A 17230-nucleotide genomic window follows, 5' to 3' on the forward strand; every position below is an offset into this window, starting at 1 on the left:
GTTCCTACGGTGGAAGAAAGCACCTGCTACTGCTGGCTTCCTCCACTCTCTAGGCAGAGCCTCCAGCTCCCAGCCTCAGTGCTGCACCTGCAGGCCATCTGTGCTTTCCTCTCTTCTTGTGTCCTGGTTTATTCTTGGTTGCCCACCTTTAGATGTTTCAGTATGCAGGTCTCTCAGGCATGGGGTTTCTTTGTTAAATTATAGTTGGTTAAGTTGTTGAAATTTCTGTGATCTCTTTAATATATTGCTGGATCTGATTTGCTAATATCTTGTTGAGGATTTTAGCATCTATGTTCATCAGGGATATTGGCCTATAATTTCCATTCTTTGTAGTATCTTTAGTTGGTTTTGGAATTAGGATAATGCTGGCCTCATAAAAGGAAGTCTTCCCTCCTCTTGAATTTTGAGGAGACTAGGTGTTAGTTCTTCTTTGAATGTTTAGTAAAACTCGCCTGTGAAGCCATCCAGTACAAGTTGTTTTTTGTTTGTTTGTTTTTTTATTACTGCTTCAAATTCATTAGTTGTTATTGGCCCATTCAAGTTTCCTGATTCTTCCTGATTGAGTTTTGGAAGATTGTATATTTCCTGGAATTTGTTCATTTCACCCAGGTTGTTCAGTTTGTTGGCATATAGTTATTCATAGTATTTTTTTTTTTACAATTCTTTGTATTTCTGTGGTGTCAATTGTTACTTTGACTCTTTCATTTCTGATTTTATTTATTTAACTTCTTTGTTTCTTGATGAAGTCTGGCTAATGGTTCATCAATCTTGTTTATCTTTTCAAAGGACCAGCTCTTGATTTCATTGATCTTTTATGTTGTTTTTTAGTCTCTATGCCATTAATTTCTGCTCTGATATTTATTATTTCATTGCTTCTACTTCTTCTGGGCTTTTCTTGTTGTTCTCTTTCTAATATCTTAGTTGTGGGTTTAGGTAGTTGATCTTTTTCTTGTTTCATGAGGTAGGCCTGTAATGCTATGAACTTCCCTCTCAGAACTGCTTTCACTGTATCCCATAGCTTTTGGGTAATTGCATGTCCCTTTTCATTTGTTTCCAGGAAGTTTTTTATTTCTTCCTTGATCTCACTGTTAACCCATTCATTGTTTAATAACATGCTATGTGGTCTCCATGTGTTTGACTGGTTTTGAGATTTGTTATTATAGTTGATTTCTAGTTTCATGCCATTGTGATCTTAGAATCTTATATAATAAAGAGCTAATATTCTAATTAGATGGATGGAGGAACGACCTTCCAGAATGACCAGTGGGCTGGGGTGGGGCCATAGGGCCGAGAGGCAGCCAGGGCCATGAGGCAGCTGGGGCTGCGAGGGTCAAGCCCCTTGCCCAAATTTCGTGCATCGGACCTCTAGTATACTTGATATGATTTCAATCTTCTTGAACTTGTAAAGGCTTATTTTGTGTCCTAACATGTAGTCTATCTTTAAGAATGTTCCATGTGCACTTGAGAATAATGTATATTATGCAGCTTTGGGATGAAATGTTCTATAAATATCAATTAAATCCACCTGATCTAGTGTATCATTTAAGGTTGCTGTTTCCTTGTTGATTTTTTTTTGTGTGTGAAAAATCTCCAGTGATGTCAGTGAAGTCCCCTACTATGACTGTATTGCTGATAATCTCTCCCTTAAAGTCCTCCAGGAATTTTTTTAAATAATTTTTTTTTATTTGCTGAATCCAGATTGGTTTTTAGTGCCCTGAGTGTACATCAGCCTCTTTTGTACTTTGAGGCTTTTATTTTTATTTATTTATTTTAATATATATTTTTTTATTGATTTCAGAGAGGAAGGGAGAGGAAGAGAGATAGAAACATCCATGATGAGAGGGAATCATTGATCGGCTGCCTCCTGCACGTTAGATTGAGCCCGCAACTCAGACATGTGCCCTTGACTGGAATCGAACCTGGGACCCTTCAGTCCACAGGCCAATGCTCTATCCACTGAGCAAAACCGGTTAGGGCTAGTCCTCCAGGAATTTTGAGATATATATTTACGTGCTCATTTATTGGGTGCATATATATTTACCAGGGTTAAATCCTTTTGCTAGATCAATCCCTTTAGTATTATGTAATGACCATCTTTGTCTTTTTTATCACCTTTGTTTTGAAGTCTATTTTCTCAGATATAAGTATTGCTATCCCCATCTTTTTCATTTCCATTTGCATGGGAAATTTTTCCCCATTTCTTCATTTTCATGCTGTGTGACTCTTTTGTTCTGAGGTGGGTCTCTTGAAGAGAGCATATATATATGGGCCATTTTAAAAAAATCCACTCAGCTACCCTATGTCATTTGATTGGAGCATTTAAGTTTATTATTGATAGGTACTTATTTATTGCCATTTTTATTCTTTATGCCTGTGCTCCTCTAGTTCTATATTTTTTATTCTTCTTCCAACAGTCCCTTCAGCATTTATGCTATGCTGGTTTAGTTGTAATAAGCTCATTTAGACGCCCCCCCCCCTTTTTTTTTGGTCTGGGAAGCTCTTTATTTTGCCTTCAATTTTATTTATTTGTTTATTTTTAAATATATGTTTATTTCAGAGAGGGAGGGAAAGGGAGATAAAGATAGGAATATCAATGATGGGAGAGAATAATTAATTGGCTGCCTCCTGCATGCCCCACACTGGGGATCAAGCCTGCAACCTGGGCCTGTGCCCTGACGGGAATCAAACACATCTTGATTGGGTCTCTCTCTGTCTCCTGAATTTGTGTGACTTTTTCCTTCACCAGGTTTGGGAAGTTTTCTGTCATTATTTCTTCAAATAGGTTCTCTACCCCTTGATCACTTTCTTCTCCCTCTGGTACTCCTATGATGCAGATGTTGTTACAGTTCATGGTGTCCCAAAGTTCCCTTAAACTCTTGTTTCTGAGAGGAACAGAGAGTGAGAGAGAATTAAAACATCAATGATGAGAGAGAATCATTAATTGGCTGCCTGCTACATGCCCCACACTAGGCATGTTCCCTAACTGGGAATTGAACCATGACCTCCTGATTAACCACTGAGCCATGCCGGTCAGGCTGTCATTATACTTTTTAAGTGTTTTTTTTTTTTCTTTTTGCTGCTCTAATTGAGTGTTTTTTCTACCTTGTCTTCCAAATCACTAATTTAATCCTCTGCTTCCTCCAGCCTCTTCAAATTCCTTCTAGTGTATTCTTTTTTTAATATATTTTTTTATTGATTAAGATAAGGAAGAGATAGGAACATCAAAGATGAGAGAGAATCATCGATTGGCTGCCTCCTGCTAGCCCCCTACTGGGGATTGAGCCTGCAACCGGGCATGTGCCTTTGACTGGAATTGAACTGGGGACCCTTCAATCTGCAGGTCGACACTCAATCCACTGAGCCAACCCAGCTAGGGCTATTCTTTTTTTTTTTTTTAATTATTTTAATCCTCACCTGAGGATATTTTTTTTATTGATTTTTTAGAGAGAGAGAAACATCAATATGAGAAACTTGGATGAGTTGCCTCCCTTACGCACCCTGACCCCTAGGTATGTACCCTGAGAATTGAATCCACAATCTTTTGGCATAGCGGGGGATGATGCTCTAACCAACTGTCCCACCAGCCAGGGCTTACTGGTTTATACTTGTATGTTATCTGACCAGGATTGAACCCACAACCTTGGCATACCCAGATGACACTCTAACCAACTGAGCTACCCAGCCTGGGCCACTTGAGTTTTTAAGTAGAAACATGAAGTGCAAAGGTCAGGCTTGTAGTGGGAATTCTTCCAGGGGTTTCTTGGGTCTACATCATGTCCTTGGCCTTTAGGGGATGGATGAGTGGAGCAATTCAAGGAGCAAAAACTAGATTCTCCAAGAACCAAATGAAGGACCGGCTGGCTCACCCCTCAGCCCATCCTTTCCCCTTCCCCAAATCTCATCCTCCTGAGGCTGTGTGCAAGCCTTGTCTTCCTTCAGTGCTGAAATGACCTTTCTGGTCCCTGAACCTAAGGCTACTTTTTCCTGAGGACTCAGTGGTGGCTGCAAGGGGGTGGGGTCTGGATATCTGGGCATTCCCTCACCCACAACACTTCCTGAGCACCTCTGTATGCTCAGCCAGAGTGAAAGTGGAGGAATGGCTGCCAAGATGCCCCCAATAGCCACAGGAGCATTTTCCATCTCCCTGCCAAGTGCTGGGGATTCAGAATTTGGGAGCTCAGAATGGAATTGCTCCAGGTTATGGAGGGGTTTCCTGGCATTGTCATGATACCCACAGGGCCCTCTACTCCCCCTCAAGTAATAAAGCCAGAAACAATCCTATTTGCAGACTATCCTGACACCAGAGGTCCACAGGGCCTCTCCCTTGTTCAAAAGCAATGCTTCTGGATCCCAGACAAACCACACTTAACTTTTTAAAACCAACCTTTCCTCTTAATGGCTTAAGAAGTGCTGTGGACCCTACCCCTGACCTCAGCAGATTTAAAGGCCAGCCATGACCACACTACACCCTTCATCACCCCTAGAACCTTCCCCTTTCCTTCTCTTCTCTTACTTCCATAGGTTCCAAAGCGTCCTCCCTCCTTGCCAAGACTAGCCCAATCTCCACTTATGCTCTGGATGCTGTGCCCTCCATGTGCTCTCAGACTCTGCAGGGATGCTGGAGTCACAATGACCCAGGGTCAAATCCCAGCTCTGATGTCCACTGAGACATCTCTGTCCTGCTCCATGCTTCAGCTTTCTTATCTTTCTCTGGAAGACAAATGAGATGGCCACTCCAGTCCTTGGTCCAGCTCCTGTCTCCTCCCTCCCCGACTCAAGCACCCCCTTTCTCCAACATTTTCAACCTTCTCTTTTGCCCAAACTCCCTTCCAATGGACTGTAAACACACCATGTATACCCTCTTTTGGACAAGTCTCCTGTCACCTTCTTTTCCTTCAGTCTAACTACCTAAACACCACATTTGCTGCCACCTTCTTGCTTTATTCCTGCACCCAGCCCCCTTCTGCTCCAACATACCACTGGTGACAAACCAACAGCTTCCCCTCTCCGAAATCCAGCAGCCCTCCCTTAGGAACTGCCTCCCCTGACTCTATAGCTCACACCTCAGATGGCTCCTCTTGAGCTCCTGACTCCCTTCACCCTATGTCAAAGCACCACCCTGGTCCTTCCCTGGCACTCCAGGCTTCTTCTCAAGTGAAGCACAGAGGAAGATTAGCACTCTTCCATAGCACAAGTATTAAAAACCACCAGGCCCTTGGGGAATGTGAAATTCTGCAGACGCCAGGTTTATTGACTTGGACAATCCAACAATAAACTCCAAGCTCTTGTATTTAGGATAGAGAGGGGAGAAAAGGAAAAATAAACCAGTGATGGGCACAGGACACTGCCTTGCTCATCAGTAAAATGGCTAAAAGGAGAGAGTGAGGGGAAACTGAGCACTCTTCATAGTTGGTCTGCCGTTCTATCTTTTAGTTGTATTTTTGAAGTTGTTGTCGGAGGCAGCAATTTCCGGTGTTTACCTATGCCGCCATCTTGGTTTCTCCTCTAGTGTATTCTTGATGTTAAATATGGTATTCTTCATTTCTGACTGGTTCTTATTCATGGTTTTTCTATGTCCTTTTTAATGCTGATGTCGTCCCCACTAAGTTCCGTGTAGTTCCCATTAAGTTCTTTGTAGTTTTCACTAAGTTTCACTAAGCTCTTTTTCTGGAGAGTCCTTCCCCTCCCCCCTCCTTCCCCCATTTCATTTAGGGGTTGTTTCTTTGTCTCCCTATTTTAGTTGTCGCTTTGTGTTTGTTTCTATGTATTAGGTAGAACTGCTATGACTCCCAGTCTTCATGGGGCGGTCTTTTGTAGTAACTGTCCTGTGGGACCCAGTGGTACAATCTTCTTGACCTCCTGAACTGGATGCTCTAGGATTGTCTCTTTTGTCGCTTCTTTGGGCTCTCCTGTTGTAATTGGGTCTTTTTAAAAACATATATATTTTTATTGATTTTAGAGGGAGAGAGAGATAGAAACATCAATGATAGAGAATCATTGACTGGCTGTCTCCTGCATGCCCCCCACTGGGGAGTGAACTCACATCTGGGCATATGCCCTGATTGGGAATCAAACCATGACCTCCTGGTTCATAGGTTGACGCTCAACCACTGAGCCACGCGGGCCGGGTATAATTGGGTCTTGATTGTTGTTTTCCCATTCTTCGGTGGGATCTCCTCTCAGGCTGGCTGACTGTGAGGCTCAACCTCGACCATGTCATGTGAGCTGTTGTACAGGTACAGTTGTTCTAATGCTCCACCCAGAAGTTAGTGTCCCCACTTGTACAATTGGTATGACTCTGTTGATTGCTGTATTTAAAGGATATAGTCTAGCCCTGGCCAGGTAGTTCGGTTGGTTGGAGCGTGGTCCTGATTCGCCAATGTTGCGGTTCCAATCTCAGTGAGATGAGAAATGAGTAAAGCTGCAGGAGACCATGAGCCAGGAGTCAGAATGCAGAAATCAGAATTGGAGTGAGAACCGAGAGGAAGCTGTGTGTCCTTGGAAAGTTCGTTAATATTTTAAGCGTTAATTTCTCTGTCAGTTAACTTTCTGTGAGGAGAGAAGCTATTGTGATCCATTTTAACCATTTTAAAGTGTACAATTCAGTGGCATTTAGTACATTCACAATGTTGTGCAATCACCACCCCTATCTAGTTCCAAAATATTTTCATCACCCCAAAAGGAAACCCCACACTTATTAGCAGTCATTTCCTATTGCCCCCTCTCCCTAGCTCTGCACTGTTACTTTTTGTTTAAGGATTTACCTATTCTGGACATTTGTATGAACAGTACCACACCACATGTGGTCTTTTGTGCCTGATTTCTTTCATTTAAAAGGATGTTTTCAAGAGTCACCATGTTGTAGCGTGTATTCGTATTTCATTCCTTCATATGGTTGGATGCTATTCCATTGTATGGAGAGACCACATTTTGTTATCTACTCATCAGATGGTGGACATTGGCTGCTTTGCACCTTTTGGCTATTGTGAATACTGCTGCTGTGAGCATTCATGTGTATGAGTTTTGTCTGAACGCCTGTTTTCAGTTCTCTTAGCTATGCACCTAGGAGTGGAATTGCTGGACCATAGAGTAATTGTATGTTTAACTCTTTGAGGAATGGCCAGACTATTTTCCACAGCAGTGGCACCCTTGTACATTCCTTCCAGCAATGCACAGGGGTTTCAATTTCTGCTCTGTCCTTGCAGTCCTCCTGTCGAGCCAGCAGGAACACAGTGAGCGGCTACTTCCTCGCGGGCCGGGACATGACATGGTGGCCGGTGAGTGCACCCTGACTCCTCCCACCCCTCCTTCTATTGGGGCCGCATCTGACCTCCAGGTCAGCCAGCAGCTGCATCCTTGAGGTCACTGCCCAGTCCAGTTTAAGCAGGTGGTGATGGGGCAGGCTGAGGCTGTCACGGGGTCCCCAAGCTGGGGGAATAGGAGTGGGGTCCTGGAAATTGTGTGAAGGGCGGGAGCCTTGGAATCTGGGTGGCTCACAGCTGATTCCCTTTCCTCTCTCCCACCAGATCGGAGCCTCGCTCTTTGCCAGCAGCGAGGGTTCCGGCCTCTTCATTGGACTGGCCGGCTCAGGCGCAGCTGGAGGCCTGGCTGTGGCAGGTTTTGAGTGGAATGTGAGCTCCCAGAGAGTGGGTGCAGGGTGTGGGAGAGCACAACCATCCCGCCAGGCCCTGCACAGGGGCTCCACTGGAGTCCACGCCTCGATGGCCAGAGGGGCGCCTCCCAGCAACTTAGGTCTGCCAGTGTCCAGATGTGTTCTGTGCAGCAGTGCTCCTGGCGGGAGGGGGAGGTCTGGTCTTCAGAATGCCAAAGAGCTGGACAGACCAACAGGAAGGCAGCTGCTAGCCTTGGCCCAGGCCATCTGTTTACAGAGGTGCAAGGAGGGGAAGGGACTGGCCTGAGTTCTCCTGGCAAGTCAGGCCTCCAGACCCCTGGTCCCAGTTTCTCCTGTGGAACAGGGCTGTGCCCACTGTCCTCACCCTGCCCCTGTCGCCCGCAGGCCACCTACGTGCTGCTGGCCCTAGCGTGGGTTTTTGTGCCCATCTACATCTCCTCGGAGGTAAGTCTGCTCCTGGAACCTCGGAACAGCCTCCCTTGGGTCTGGGCCTTGGTCCTAATTGGTGGTGGTGATGGGCAGGACCCTCTGGCTTCACCCACAGTTGGCAAACTCTCCCAGCTGTTTATTATGCAATTAGCATTCCTATCAGCCCAGCAAGGCGGCCCCAGGACGTCAGCCCAGGTACCTTATCTGCTGGTTTGCATCTTGGAGTCCACACCTCAGTGGCCAGAGGGGCACCTCCCAGCAACTTAGGTCTGCCAGTGTCCAGATGTGTTCTATGCAGCAGTGTTCCTGGGGCACACAAGCCACACACCTGGACAGCACACCTGAATGGCACATGTGGATGGCACACCTGGGGTGTTACACCTGAGCTGCACACCAATGCGGCACACCTGGGCTGCAGACCTGGGCAGCACACCTGGGTGGCACACCTAGGCAGCACTGTCCTTGACTCTGCCCACTCCTTTAGCCCCAGCTGAGCAGTCACTAAGTCTAGGGGATTCCATTTCCTGGATGTCTCTGTCTGTCCCCTGCTCTGCCCCCACAGTCACCTTCTCCATTCAGCCTCACAGAACTCATCTGGTTTTGTCCTATCAGCTTCCGAGCCTGTCCCCCTGTCCCCAGCAGCGGCCCCTCCAATCCATTCCTCATGTCAGTCCTGAACAGCCCACGTAAGCCTGCCCGCCACTCCCCTGCCTGGAGCCCTTAGGAGACGGTGGAAACCCTTCGCCTGAGCTCAGTGCTCAGTGTGGGCCCGCGCCTGCCCTTGAGCAGCTCCCGGCCCGAGTGCTCGTGTGGTCCCAGGAGAGTGACCCTGTCCGGCCTCCCCAGATCGTCACCATGCCTGAATACATCCAGAAGCGCTATGGAGGCCAGAGGATGCGCATGTACCTGTCTGTCCTGTCCCTGCTGCTGTCTGTCTTCACCAAGATATCGGTGAGCCGCCCCCACTCAGCTTCTAGCCAGCAGAGCCTGGGCACATCCCACTCTGGAGGCCCCCCAAACAGACCTGACATCCTCTCACCCTTGTTTAACATCTGGGTAAACTGAGGCCCAAAGAGGAACAATGACTTGCCTAGGGTCACACAGAGAGTTTGTGACAACTGGTCCAGGGCCCCCAGAGTGTAGGCTCAGCAGCCAGCATAGTTGGGGGACGAGTGTAGGTTCTGTGACTCCTGATTCACCGCAGGTGCTAGATGTGGGGGCCCCAGGGGGGTACTCAGTATCAGGGGTTGGTGGTGGACATCCCTGGTCAGCCTCTGGTCTTCCCTGGACCTGAACTGAGGTGAGCAGGACTGCCACGAGGGGGCGCTGAGAGCCCGCCTGGTCTGGGCTGAGGTTCAGAGGCTGCATGGAACCCGCCTTCTGCCTCTCACTGTGGCTGGTCAGCTCTGTCACCAGCTGGTCCCCAGCAGCACCCCCCACCCCCACCCCGCCCCCAGCATTGGGCTGCCACCACAGGCCTCTTTCCCTGGGGGCCTGGACCTGGTCCCGCTGGAAGGGCAAGAGCAGAAAGCATACCGGAGTGCCAGGCAGCACTTGCTGGTGGCTTTCCTGTCCAAATCCCGATTTTACAGGTAGGGAGGCAAGGCCCAGGGAGGGCATGGACTGGTCTCAGGCTTGCTGGTGACGTCATGGCAATGCCAGGCCTGGCTCTCACTGCCCTGGCGGGGTTCAGGAGAGGGGACCTGGCTGCGTCCTGGGTCAGCCTGCTGTCAGCTGAGTGAGCCTGGACGAGACCCGAGACCCGAGCCTTGGCCCCCTAAGGCGGTGGATGGCCGGCCTGCCTCCCAGGCTCTGTGCGGGGGGGTGGGCTGGCACGTTGGAGGCGGGACGTCCTCCGTGAGTCTGGCTTTCTCCTCAGTGGTGCTCACCTCCTGGGCCTTCTTCAGGTTGGCTCTGGGACTGGGAAAACCCAGACATGCCATGGATTTTGAGGAGGGAGTGGAGGCCTCACTGGTCAGCCAGGACCTGCAGGCAGGGCTCCCTGGAAATGCGGTCCTGGGAGAGTGACTGCTCCTCAGCGGCCCTGAGGCAGCCTGGGACTGGCCTGGGGCGGCCTGGACTGGCCTGGGGTGGTCTGGGTGCCCTGGGACTGGCCTGGGGCGGCCTGGGACTGGCCTGGGACTGGCCTGGGGTGGCCTGGACTGGCCTGGGGTGGTCTGGGTGCCCTGGGACTGGCCTGGGGTGCCCTGGACTGACCTGGGACTGGCCTGGGGTGGTCTGGGTGCCCTGGGACTGGCCTGGGGTGCCCTGGACTGACCTGGGACTGGCCTGGGGTGGTCTGGGTGCCCTGGGACTGGCCTGGGACTGGCCTGGGGTGGCCTGGGACTGGCTTGGGGCAGCCTAGGGTCAACATGGACCACATGGGCCCTGACTGGGGGTCTGACCTGGCATCTGGCCTGACCCTCCCCCACCTTGGGCATGGGGACAGTGGTCGGCAGCCCTCTGCACACCTTGGGCCTTGTCTGGGCCTGGCCTCTACTGTGCACCCACAGGTCAACTCCGGGGGCCCCAGAGCATCTTGTTCTTGTGCAGGTTTCGGAAGCTGTTAACAAGCAAGCATTGCTCTGCCTTCCAAAAGCGAGGTGCTCTCAGAGTGTCATGAGAGGCTTCTTGCTCAGGGTTTCCCTTTGGAGACTGGAGGGACCTGCTCCACACTGCACTGAAGGTCCAGTTTAGAATTTCCCCCTCATGCGCTTCCTCTCCGCATTCCCCGGCCTCTGTGCCAGCCGCCTCTCCTGGGACCAGAGGCACAGATACAGAGGCCACACTCCAGTTCACACCAAACAGACCTGTGTGCCATCTGGCTGCTGGGCTGCCATGTCCGCCCTGGCCTAGAGCGCGACCGTGAGGGGTGAGGCTGGAGGTGCTGATGGTCAGGGGTCCCAGCACCAAGCAGCGCTGGGGGTTAGGCAGGTCGTGGCATAGTCAGGCTGGAGTTAGTGCCTCTGGCCCCTCCCAGAGGACAGGCCAGAGAGGGGAAGGCCTGAGGAGGGGAGGCCCCCTGGGTCCGCAGGGCCAAGTCCTGGGCCCGGGGGTTCTTTCCTCCCCTGGTTCAGCCTGGTGGTATCTATGGACAGGGTTCCAGCCTGGTGGTAGTCTATGGACAGGGTTCGAGCCTGGCGGTAGTCTATGGACAGGGTTCGAGCCTGGCGGTAGTCTATGGACAGGGTTCGAGCCTGGCGGTAGTCTATGGACAGGGTTCGAGCCTGGCGGTAGTCTATGGACAGGGTTCGAGCCTGGCGGTAGTCTATGGACAGGGTTCGAGCCTGGCGGTAGTCTATGGACAGGGTTCGAGCCTGGCGGTAGTCTATGGACAGGGTTCGAGCCTGGCGGTAGTCTATGGACAGGGTTCGAGCCTGGCGGTAGTCTATGGACAGGGTTCGAGCCTGGCGGTAGTCTATGGACAGGGTTCGAGCCTGGCGGTAGTCTATGGACAGGGTTCGAGCCTGGCGGTAGTCTATGGACAGGGTTCGAGCCTGGCGGTAGTCTATGGACAGGGTTCGAGCCTGGCGGTAGTCTATGGACAGGGTTCGAGCCTGGCGGTAGTCTATGGACAGGGTTCGAGCCTGGCGGTAGTCTATGGACAGGGTTCGAGCCTGGCGGTAGTCTATGGACAGGGTTCGAGCCTGGCGGTAGTCTATGGACAGGGTTCGAGCCTGGCGGTAGTCTATGGACAGGGTTCGAGCCTGGCGGTAGTCTATGGACAGGGTTCGAGCCTGGCGGTAGTCTATGGACAGGGTTCGAGCCTGGCGGTAGTCTATGGACAGGGTTCGAGCCTGGCGGTAGTCTATGGACAGGGTTCGAGCCTGGCGGTAGTCTATGGACAGGGTTCGAGCCTGGCGGTAGTCTATGGACAGGGTTCGAGCCTGGCGGTAGTCTATGGACAGGGTTCGAGCCTGGCGGTAGTCTATGGACAGGGTTCGAGCCTGGCGGTAGTCTATGGACAGGGTTCGAGCCTGGCGGTAGTCTATGGACAGGGTTCGAGCCTGGCGGTAGTCTATGGACAGGGTTCGAGCCTGGCGGTAGTCTATGGACAGGGTTCGAGCCTGGCGGTAGTCTATGGACAGGGTTCGAGCCTGGCGGTAGTCTATGGACAGGGTTCGAGCCTGGCGGTAGTCTATGGACAGGGTTCGAGCCTGGCGGTAGTCTATGGACAGGGTTCGAGCCTGGCGGTAGTCTATGGACAGGGTTCGAGCCTGGCGGTAGTCTATGGACAGGGTTCGAGCCTGGCGGTAGTCTATGGACAGGGTTCGAGCCTGGCGGTAGTCTATGGACAGGGTTCGAGCCTGGCGGTAGTCTATGGACAGGGTTCGAGCCTGGCGGTAGTCTATGGACAGGGTTCGAGCCTGGCGGTAGTCTATGGACAGGGTTCGAGCCTGGCGGTAGTCTATGGTAAGGGTTACAGCCTGGCGGTAGTCCATGGTAAGGGTTCCAGCCTGGTGGTAGTCTATGGTAAGGGTTCCAGCCTGGGGGGGGTCTATGGACAGGGTTGCAGCCTGGCGGTAGTCTATGGACAGGGTCCAACCTGGTGGTAGTCTATGGGAAGGGTTCAACCTGGTGGTAGTCTAGGGACAGGGTTCCAGCCTGGCGGGAGTCTATGGACAGGGTTGCAGCCTGGCGGTAGTCTATGGACAGGGTCCAACCTGGTGGTAGTCTATGGGAAGGGTTCAACCTGGTGGTAGTCTAGGGACAGGGTTCCAGCCTGGCGGGAGTCTATGGACAGGGTTGCAGCCTGGCGGTAGTCTATGGACAGGGTCCAACCTGGTGGTAGTCTATGGGAAGGGTTCAACCTGGTGGTAGTCTAGGGACAGGGTTCCAGCCTGGCGGGAGTCTATGGACAGGGTTGCAGCCTGGCGGTAGTCTATGGACAGGGTCCAACCTGGTGGTAGTCTATGGGAAGGGTTCAACCTGGTGGTAGTCTAGGGACAGGGTTCCAGCCTGGCGGGAGTCTATGGACAGGGTTGCAGCCTGGCGGTAGTCTATGGACAGGGTCCAACCTGGTGGTAGTCTATGGGAAGGGTTCAACCTGGTGGTAGTCTAGGGACAGGGTTCCAGCCTGGCGGGAGTCTATGGACAGGGTTGCAGCCTGGCGGTAGTCTATGGACAGGGTCCAACCTGGTGGTAGTCTATGGGAAGGGTTCAACCTGGTGGTAGTCTAGGGACAGGGTTCCAGCCTGGCGGGAGTCTATGGACAGGGTTGCAGCCTGGCGGTAGTCTATGGACAGGGTCCAACCTGGTGGTAGTCTATGGGAAGGGTTCAACCTGGTGGTAGTCTAGGGACAGGGTTCCAGCCTGGCGGGAGTCTATGGACAGGGTTGCAGCCTGGCGGTAGTCTATGGACAGGGTCCAACCTGGTGGTAGTCTATGGGAAGGGTTCAACCTGGTGGTAGTCTAGGGACAGGGTTCCAGCCTGGCGGGAGTCTATGGACAGGGTTGCAGCCTGGCGGTAGTCTATGGACAGGGTCCAACCTGGTGGTAGTCTATGGGAAGGGTTCAACCTGGTGGTAGTCTAGGGACAGGGTTCCAGCCTGGCGGGAGTCTATGGACAGGGTTGCAGCCTGGCGGTAGTCTATGGACAGGGTCCAACCTGGTGGTAGTCTATGGGAAGGGTTCAACCTGGTGGTAGTCTAGGGACAGGGTTCCAGCCTGGCGGGAGTCTATGGACAGGGTTGCAGCCTGGCGGTAGTCTATGGTAAGGGTTCAACCTGGTGGTAGTCTATGGTCAGGGTTATGTCTCACACTCAGAACAACCTGAAATGGGCAGCTTGGGTGGGACTTCCAGAATGAGGAGTGGTTAAGTGGGAGGGCCTCAGAGACGTTCTTGTCCTGCAGCCCCAGTTTACAGATGAGACCACTGAGACCTAGAGAGCGGCTGCACTTGCTGAAGGCCCTGCTGAGTCAGGCAGTCACAGTTAGAACCCAGGCCTCTGCCTCCCAGGCCTGGCCTGACCCCTGCCTGCTGTGCCAAAGCAGCCATGATGGGATACTTCCAGCTCCACTTGTGATGAGGGTGACTCAGTTTACCCACCTATAAAATGGGGAACCACCCATTGACGTCAAGGCTGGGGCTTCAGCACCGATGCTGGGGTTGCCCAGATGAAGCAGAGCGGGGGCTAGAGCCCTGGGCGGAAGCTGTTTGCAGTGCCCGTGCCCCGCTGGCCTCCAGAGGCCCTGGCCTCCCTGGGCTGAGCCCCAGGGATGCCCAGGCACTGCACTCCCAGGACCCATCCCAGACGCAACCTGTCCAGAAAGAGACCACAGGGCCTGCCTGCTGCCACCCTCTGGAGGGGACTCTGGTCTGCAGAGAGAACATGCGATGTCAGGGTGCAGAGAGCACCACTGACCCTCCGGCGGGTCTGAGGGAGCCTAGGCCCCGCTCCATCGCGGTGCGACTCTGGGCCTGTCTGCTCTCTGGAAAGTAGGGAATCTCGGCGCGACCCATCAGGCCGCTTGGAGTCAAGGCCAACCGAGCCTCACAGTCCTTCACGATGCAGCCGCTGCTACGTCAGGGCCCTCACCGCTCCCTCTCCCTGTCGACCCGGCATCCAGCCTGGCCTCCTTGCAATCTCGTGAACATGCCAGGCATGAGCCTGCTTCAGGGCCTTGCACGTGCTATGGTCTCTGCCTGGAACCTCCTTTCCCGGGGTATCCACATGGCTCACTCCCTGACTTGTCTCAAGTCTTTCAATTCTCACCTTCACCATGACCGCTAGTCCTGCCCCAGCAGGTCCGGACTCCCTTACCTGCTCCCTCTTTCCCACCCGCGTACTATCTTGCAGTATGCTGCATAGTTTGCTTAGAATGTCTGTTGTCTCCCCCATTTTTTCTCTTTGTTCATTGATGTATCTCCAGTCCCACTTCATGGGAATGAATGAGAGAATATATGCCAGGGATCAGCTATTTTTATTTATTTTTTGGTAAAGGGCCAGGAGTAAATATTTGTGGCTTTGCAGGCCACATGCAAACTAGTTGACCCTCAACAACCTGGGTTTGAACCGTGCAGGTCCACTTCGACATGACTTTTTTCAGTAAATACACAGTTGGCTCTCCATTTTCTGGGCTTTGCATCCACGGATGTGGAGTGCCAACTGTATGGATTCTTCTTACTCCACTTATATCAGGGACTTGAGTGTCAGAGGACGTGGTGTCTGTGCGGTCCTGGAATCGATCCCCCGCAGGTACTGAGGGACTGGAGTTAAGTCTCAGGGGGTCAAAAGTTATAGGTGGATTTTCAGCTGCACAGGCGTCAGGACCCCTAGCCCCCAAGTTGTTCAAGGGCCATTTGGCGCTGAAGTGGAACGACACCACCAGTGGGCGTGGCGGGTTGGTCTGTGGGCTCCGGTGCCATCCCTGACACAGTTCGTGCCCGGCGGTTCCCCAGGCCCCGGCTGAGCCTGGGTGATGATCTCTTTTCTGGCTCTCAGGGAGCTTACGTTCCAGACAGATGAGATAAGTAAACAGAGCAATGCAATCTCAACAGTGAAAGTGCGACAAAAGAAGCGAAGGCTGGGCTGAAGTCTAGAGAGAGAGGACAGGAGAGGGACCAGGCTCGCGTTGGAGATGAAAACGCGGGGTTTGCAGCAGCTGAAGGGAGCTGGTGGGGCTAGAGATGCGGAGCCGCAGCTGGGAGAGGGGTGGCTTTCACTCTGCACGCAGTGGACGTGCAGGCCTCCGGGTGTCCCTGGCGCCAGCCACGCGCAGGAAGGCGGCGCCGGGTGGCTGAGGTGGGAGGTGGCTGGTGGGTCTGGTGCAGAGTGTGTGGCAAAGGGGAGAAGTTTCTGCAACCCTGAAGGGATGGTTATGGCCTCTGTGAGACGGGCAAGGTGTGGGGGCAGGGGACACCCAGGATAATTTGGGGGGAAGTCACCACGCCCGCTTCTCCGCTTCCACACGTGCAGGGGGCACGCGCTCGCTCATGGGGAACCGGGGCCCAGCAGGTCCGCCCAGCAGCGGGAGCTCAGCGGCACAGCCCCTCGCTGCCTGGGCCTCGCTCCCTGCTCCCTCCGTGTCCTAGGCTCTGGGTTTTTTTCAAGCTCCAGGAGATGGTGCCACAATGGGGTCCGCTGGCTCTAGGGACCTGGGAGCTCAGGGTCCCCAGGGCCAGCCCAGCGCGAAGGCTGCAGCCGTGGCCCCGCCTCGTGACTGCAGGGCTTTGGGCAGCGTGTTTCCCTCCATGGTGCGCCTCCTCGTGGCGGAGCCCGGTAGGACACCCACCGGGTAGGACAGCCGAGCCTCAGAGATGCTCAGAATAAAGCGCTCGGACGCGTGGCGCAGGGTAGGTGTACCAGGCACCAGCGGGCACTGCCTGGGGGGAGGGGCCTTCCGGAGGGGCAGGGTTTCTGTGAGGCGAGAGGTCCCTGTGGGCAGAAGGCACGGTGTGGGCACCGCCAGGCCTCACGCTTGGGGAAGAACAGGAAGTGGCAAGGACAGTTGGCGAGGAGAGTTTGGGGTCAGATCACAGAGCAGCCCCCACAGCGGGTCCTGAGGGAGGGTGGGCCAGGGGCTCCTGCCCAGCAGACCTGGCCAGCCTGTGCCCTTGAGGGGCCTTCCTTGAGCCTCCTGTCCTGCGGCTGTCCTTCATCTTCCCAGGGTTTTGCCACCAGGGCAGGTCCCTCTGGCTTTGCCTCTCTCTGTGAACAGGGAGTTCAGGGGACAGCGCTTTCCTGGGCCCAGGGAGAGAGGCGCAGCGGGGAGTGGCCCGCAGGGGGTCTAGAGGGGCTGGGGGAGCTGAGTGCTCCTGCGTTTCCCCCCGCCCCCCATTTCATAGATAAGAGCCAGAGGCTCAGGGGGTGAAGCAACCTTTAGCTGGGACAGTTGACCAGGGACACAGACCCAGGTCCTTGCAGCTCTGGGTTTAGGGCTCTGAGCTTCTACCAGGTTGCAGCTTGCCCCGCTCTGCAGAGGAGAGTTCTGGTCGGCTTAGACCCGGAGACGGACCGGGTGTCCCTGAGATTCATCGGGGACTCCTTCGGAGCCTGCAGGCAACTTCGCCTGGGTGACAGCAGCAAGCCTTCGCTGGACGCTGTGTGCGACCCAGAGCGAAGACAGGGAGTGTCCCTCCTCCACACCTCGGCTGTGCTGCCCTTCGGCCTGTCAGTCCTCGCCCTCTTTGGGGCCTGCTGCCGCCAGGGAGGGTGGAACTGGCCT

At 53.2% G+C, this 17230-nt stretch overlaps 1 protein-coding gene across 2 annotated transcripts in view; it reads left to right on the forward strand.

Annotated features, from left to right (window-relative positions):
- Positions 1-17230, forward strand: part of SLC5A10 (solute carrier family 5 (sodium/sugar cotransporter), member 10) — an 87094-nt gene that overhangs the window by 25394 nt on the left and 44470 nt on the right. Inside the window, exons 2-5 of one of the 2 annotated variants that reach the window (XM_014542856.1) lie at positions 7206-7277; positions 7527-7631; positions 8018-8077; positions 8852-9013. In XM_014542856.1, the coding sequence (XP_014398342.1) occupies positions 7206-7277; positions 7527-7631; positions 8018-8077; positions 8852-9013 (399 nt within the window). The remainder of the gene's footprint in view (positions 1-7205; positions 7278-7526; positions 7632-8017; positions 8078-8851; positions 9014-17230) is intronic. The other variant, XM_014542858.1, reaches the window with a different exon arrangement.

The sequence above is a fragment of the Myotis brandtii genome, unplaced genomic scaffold, assembly GCF_000412655.1.
Source record: "Myotis brandtii unplaced genomic scaffold, ASM41265v1 scaffold314, whole genome shotgun sequence".
NCBI classification, from domain to species: domain Eukaryota; kingdom Metazoa; phylum Chordata; class Mammalia; order Chiroptera; family Vespertilionidae; genus Myotis; species Myotis brandtii.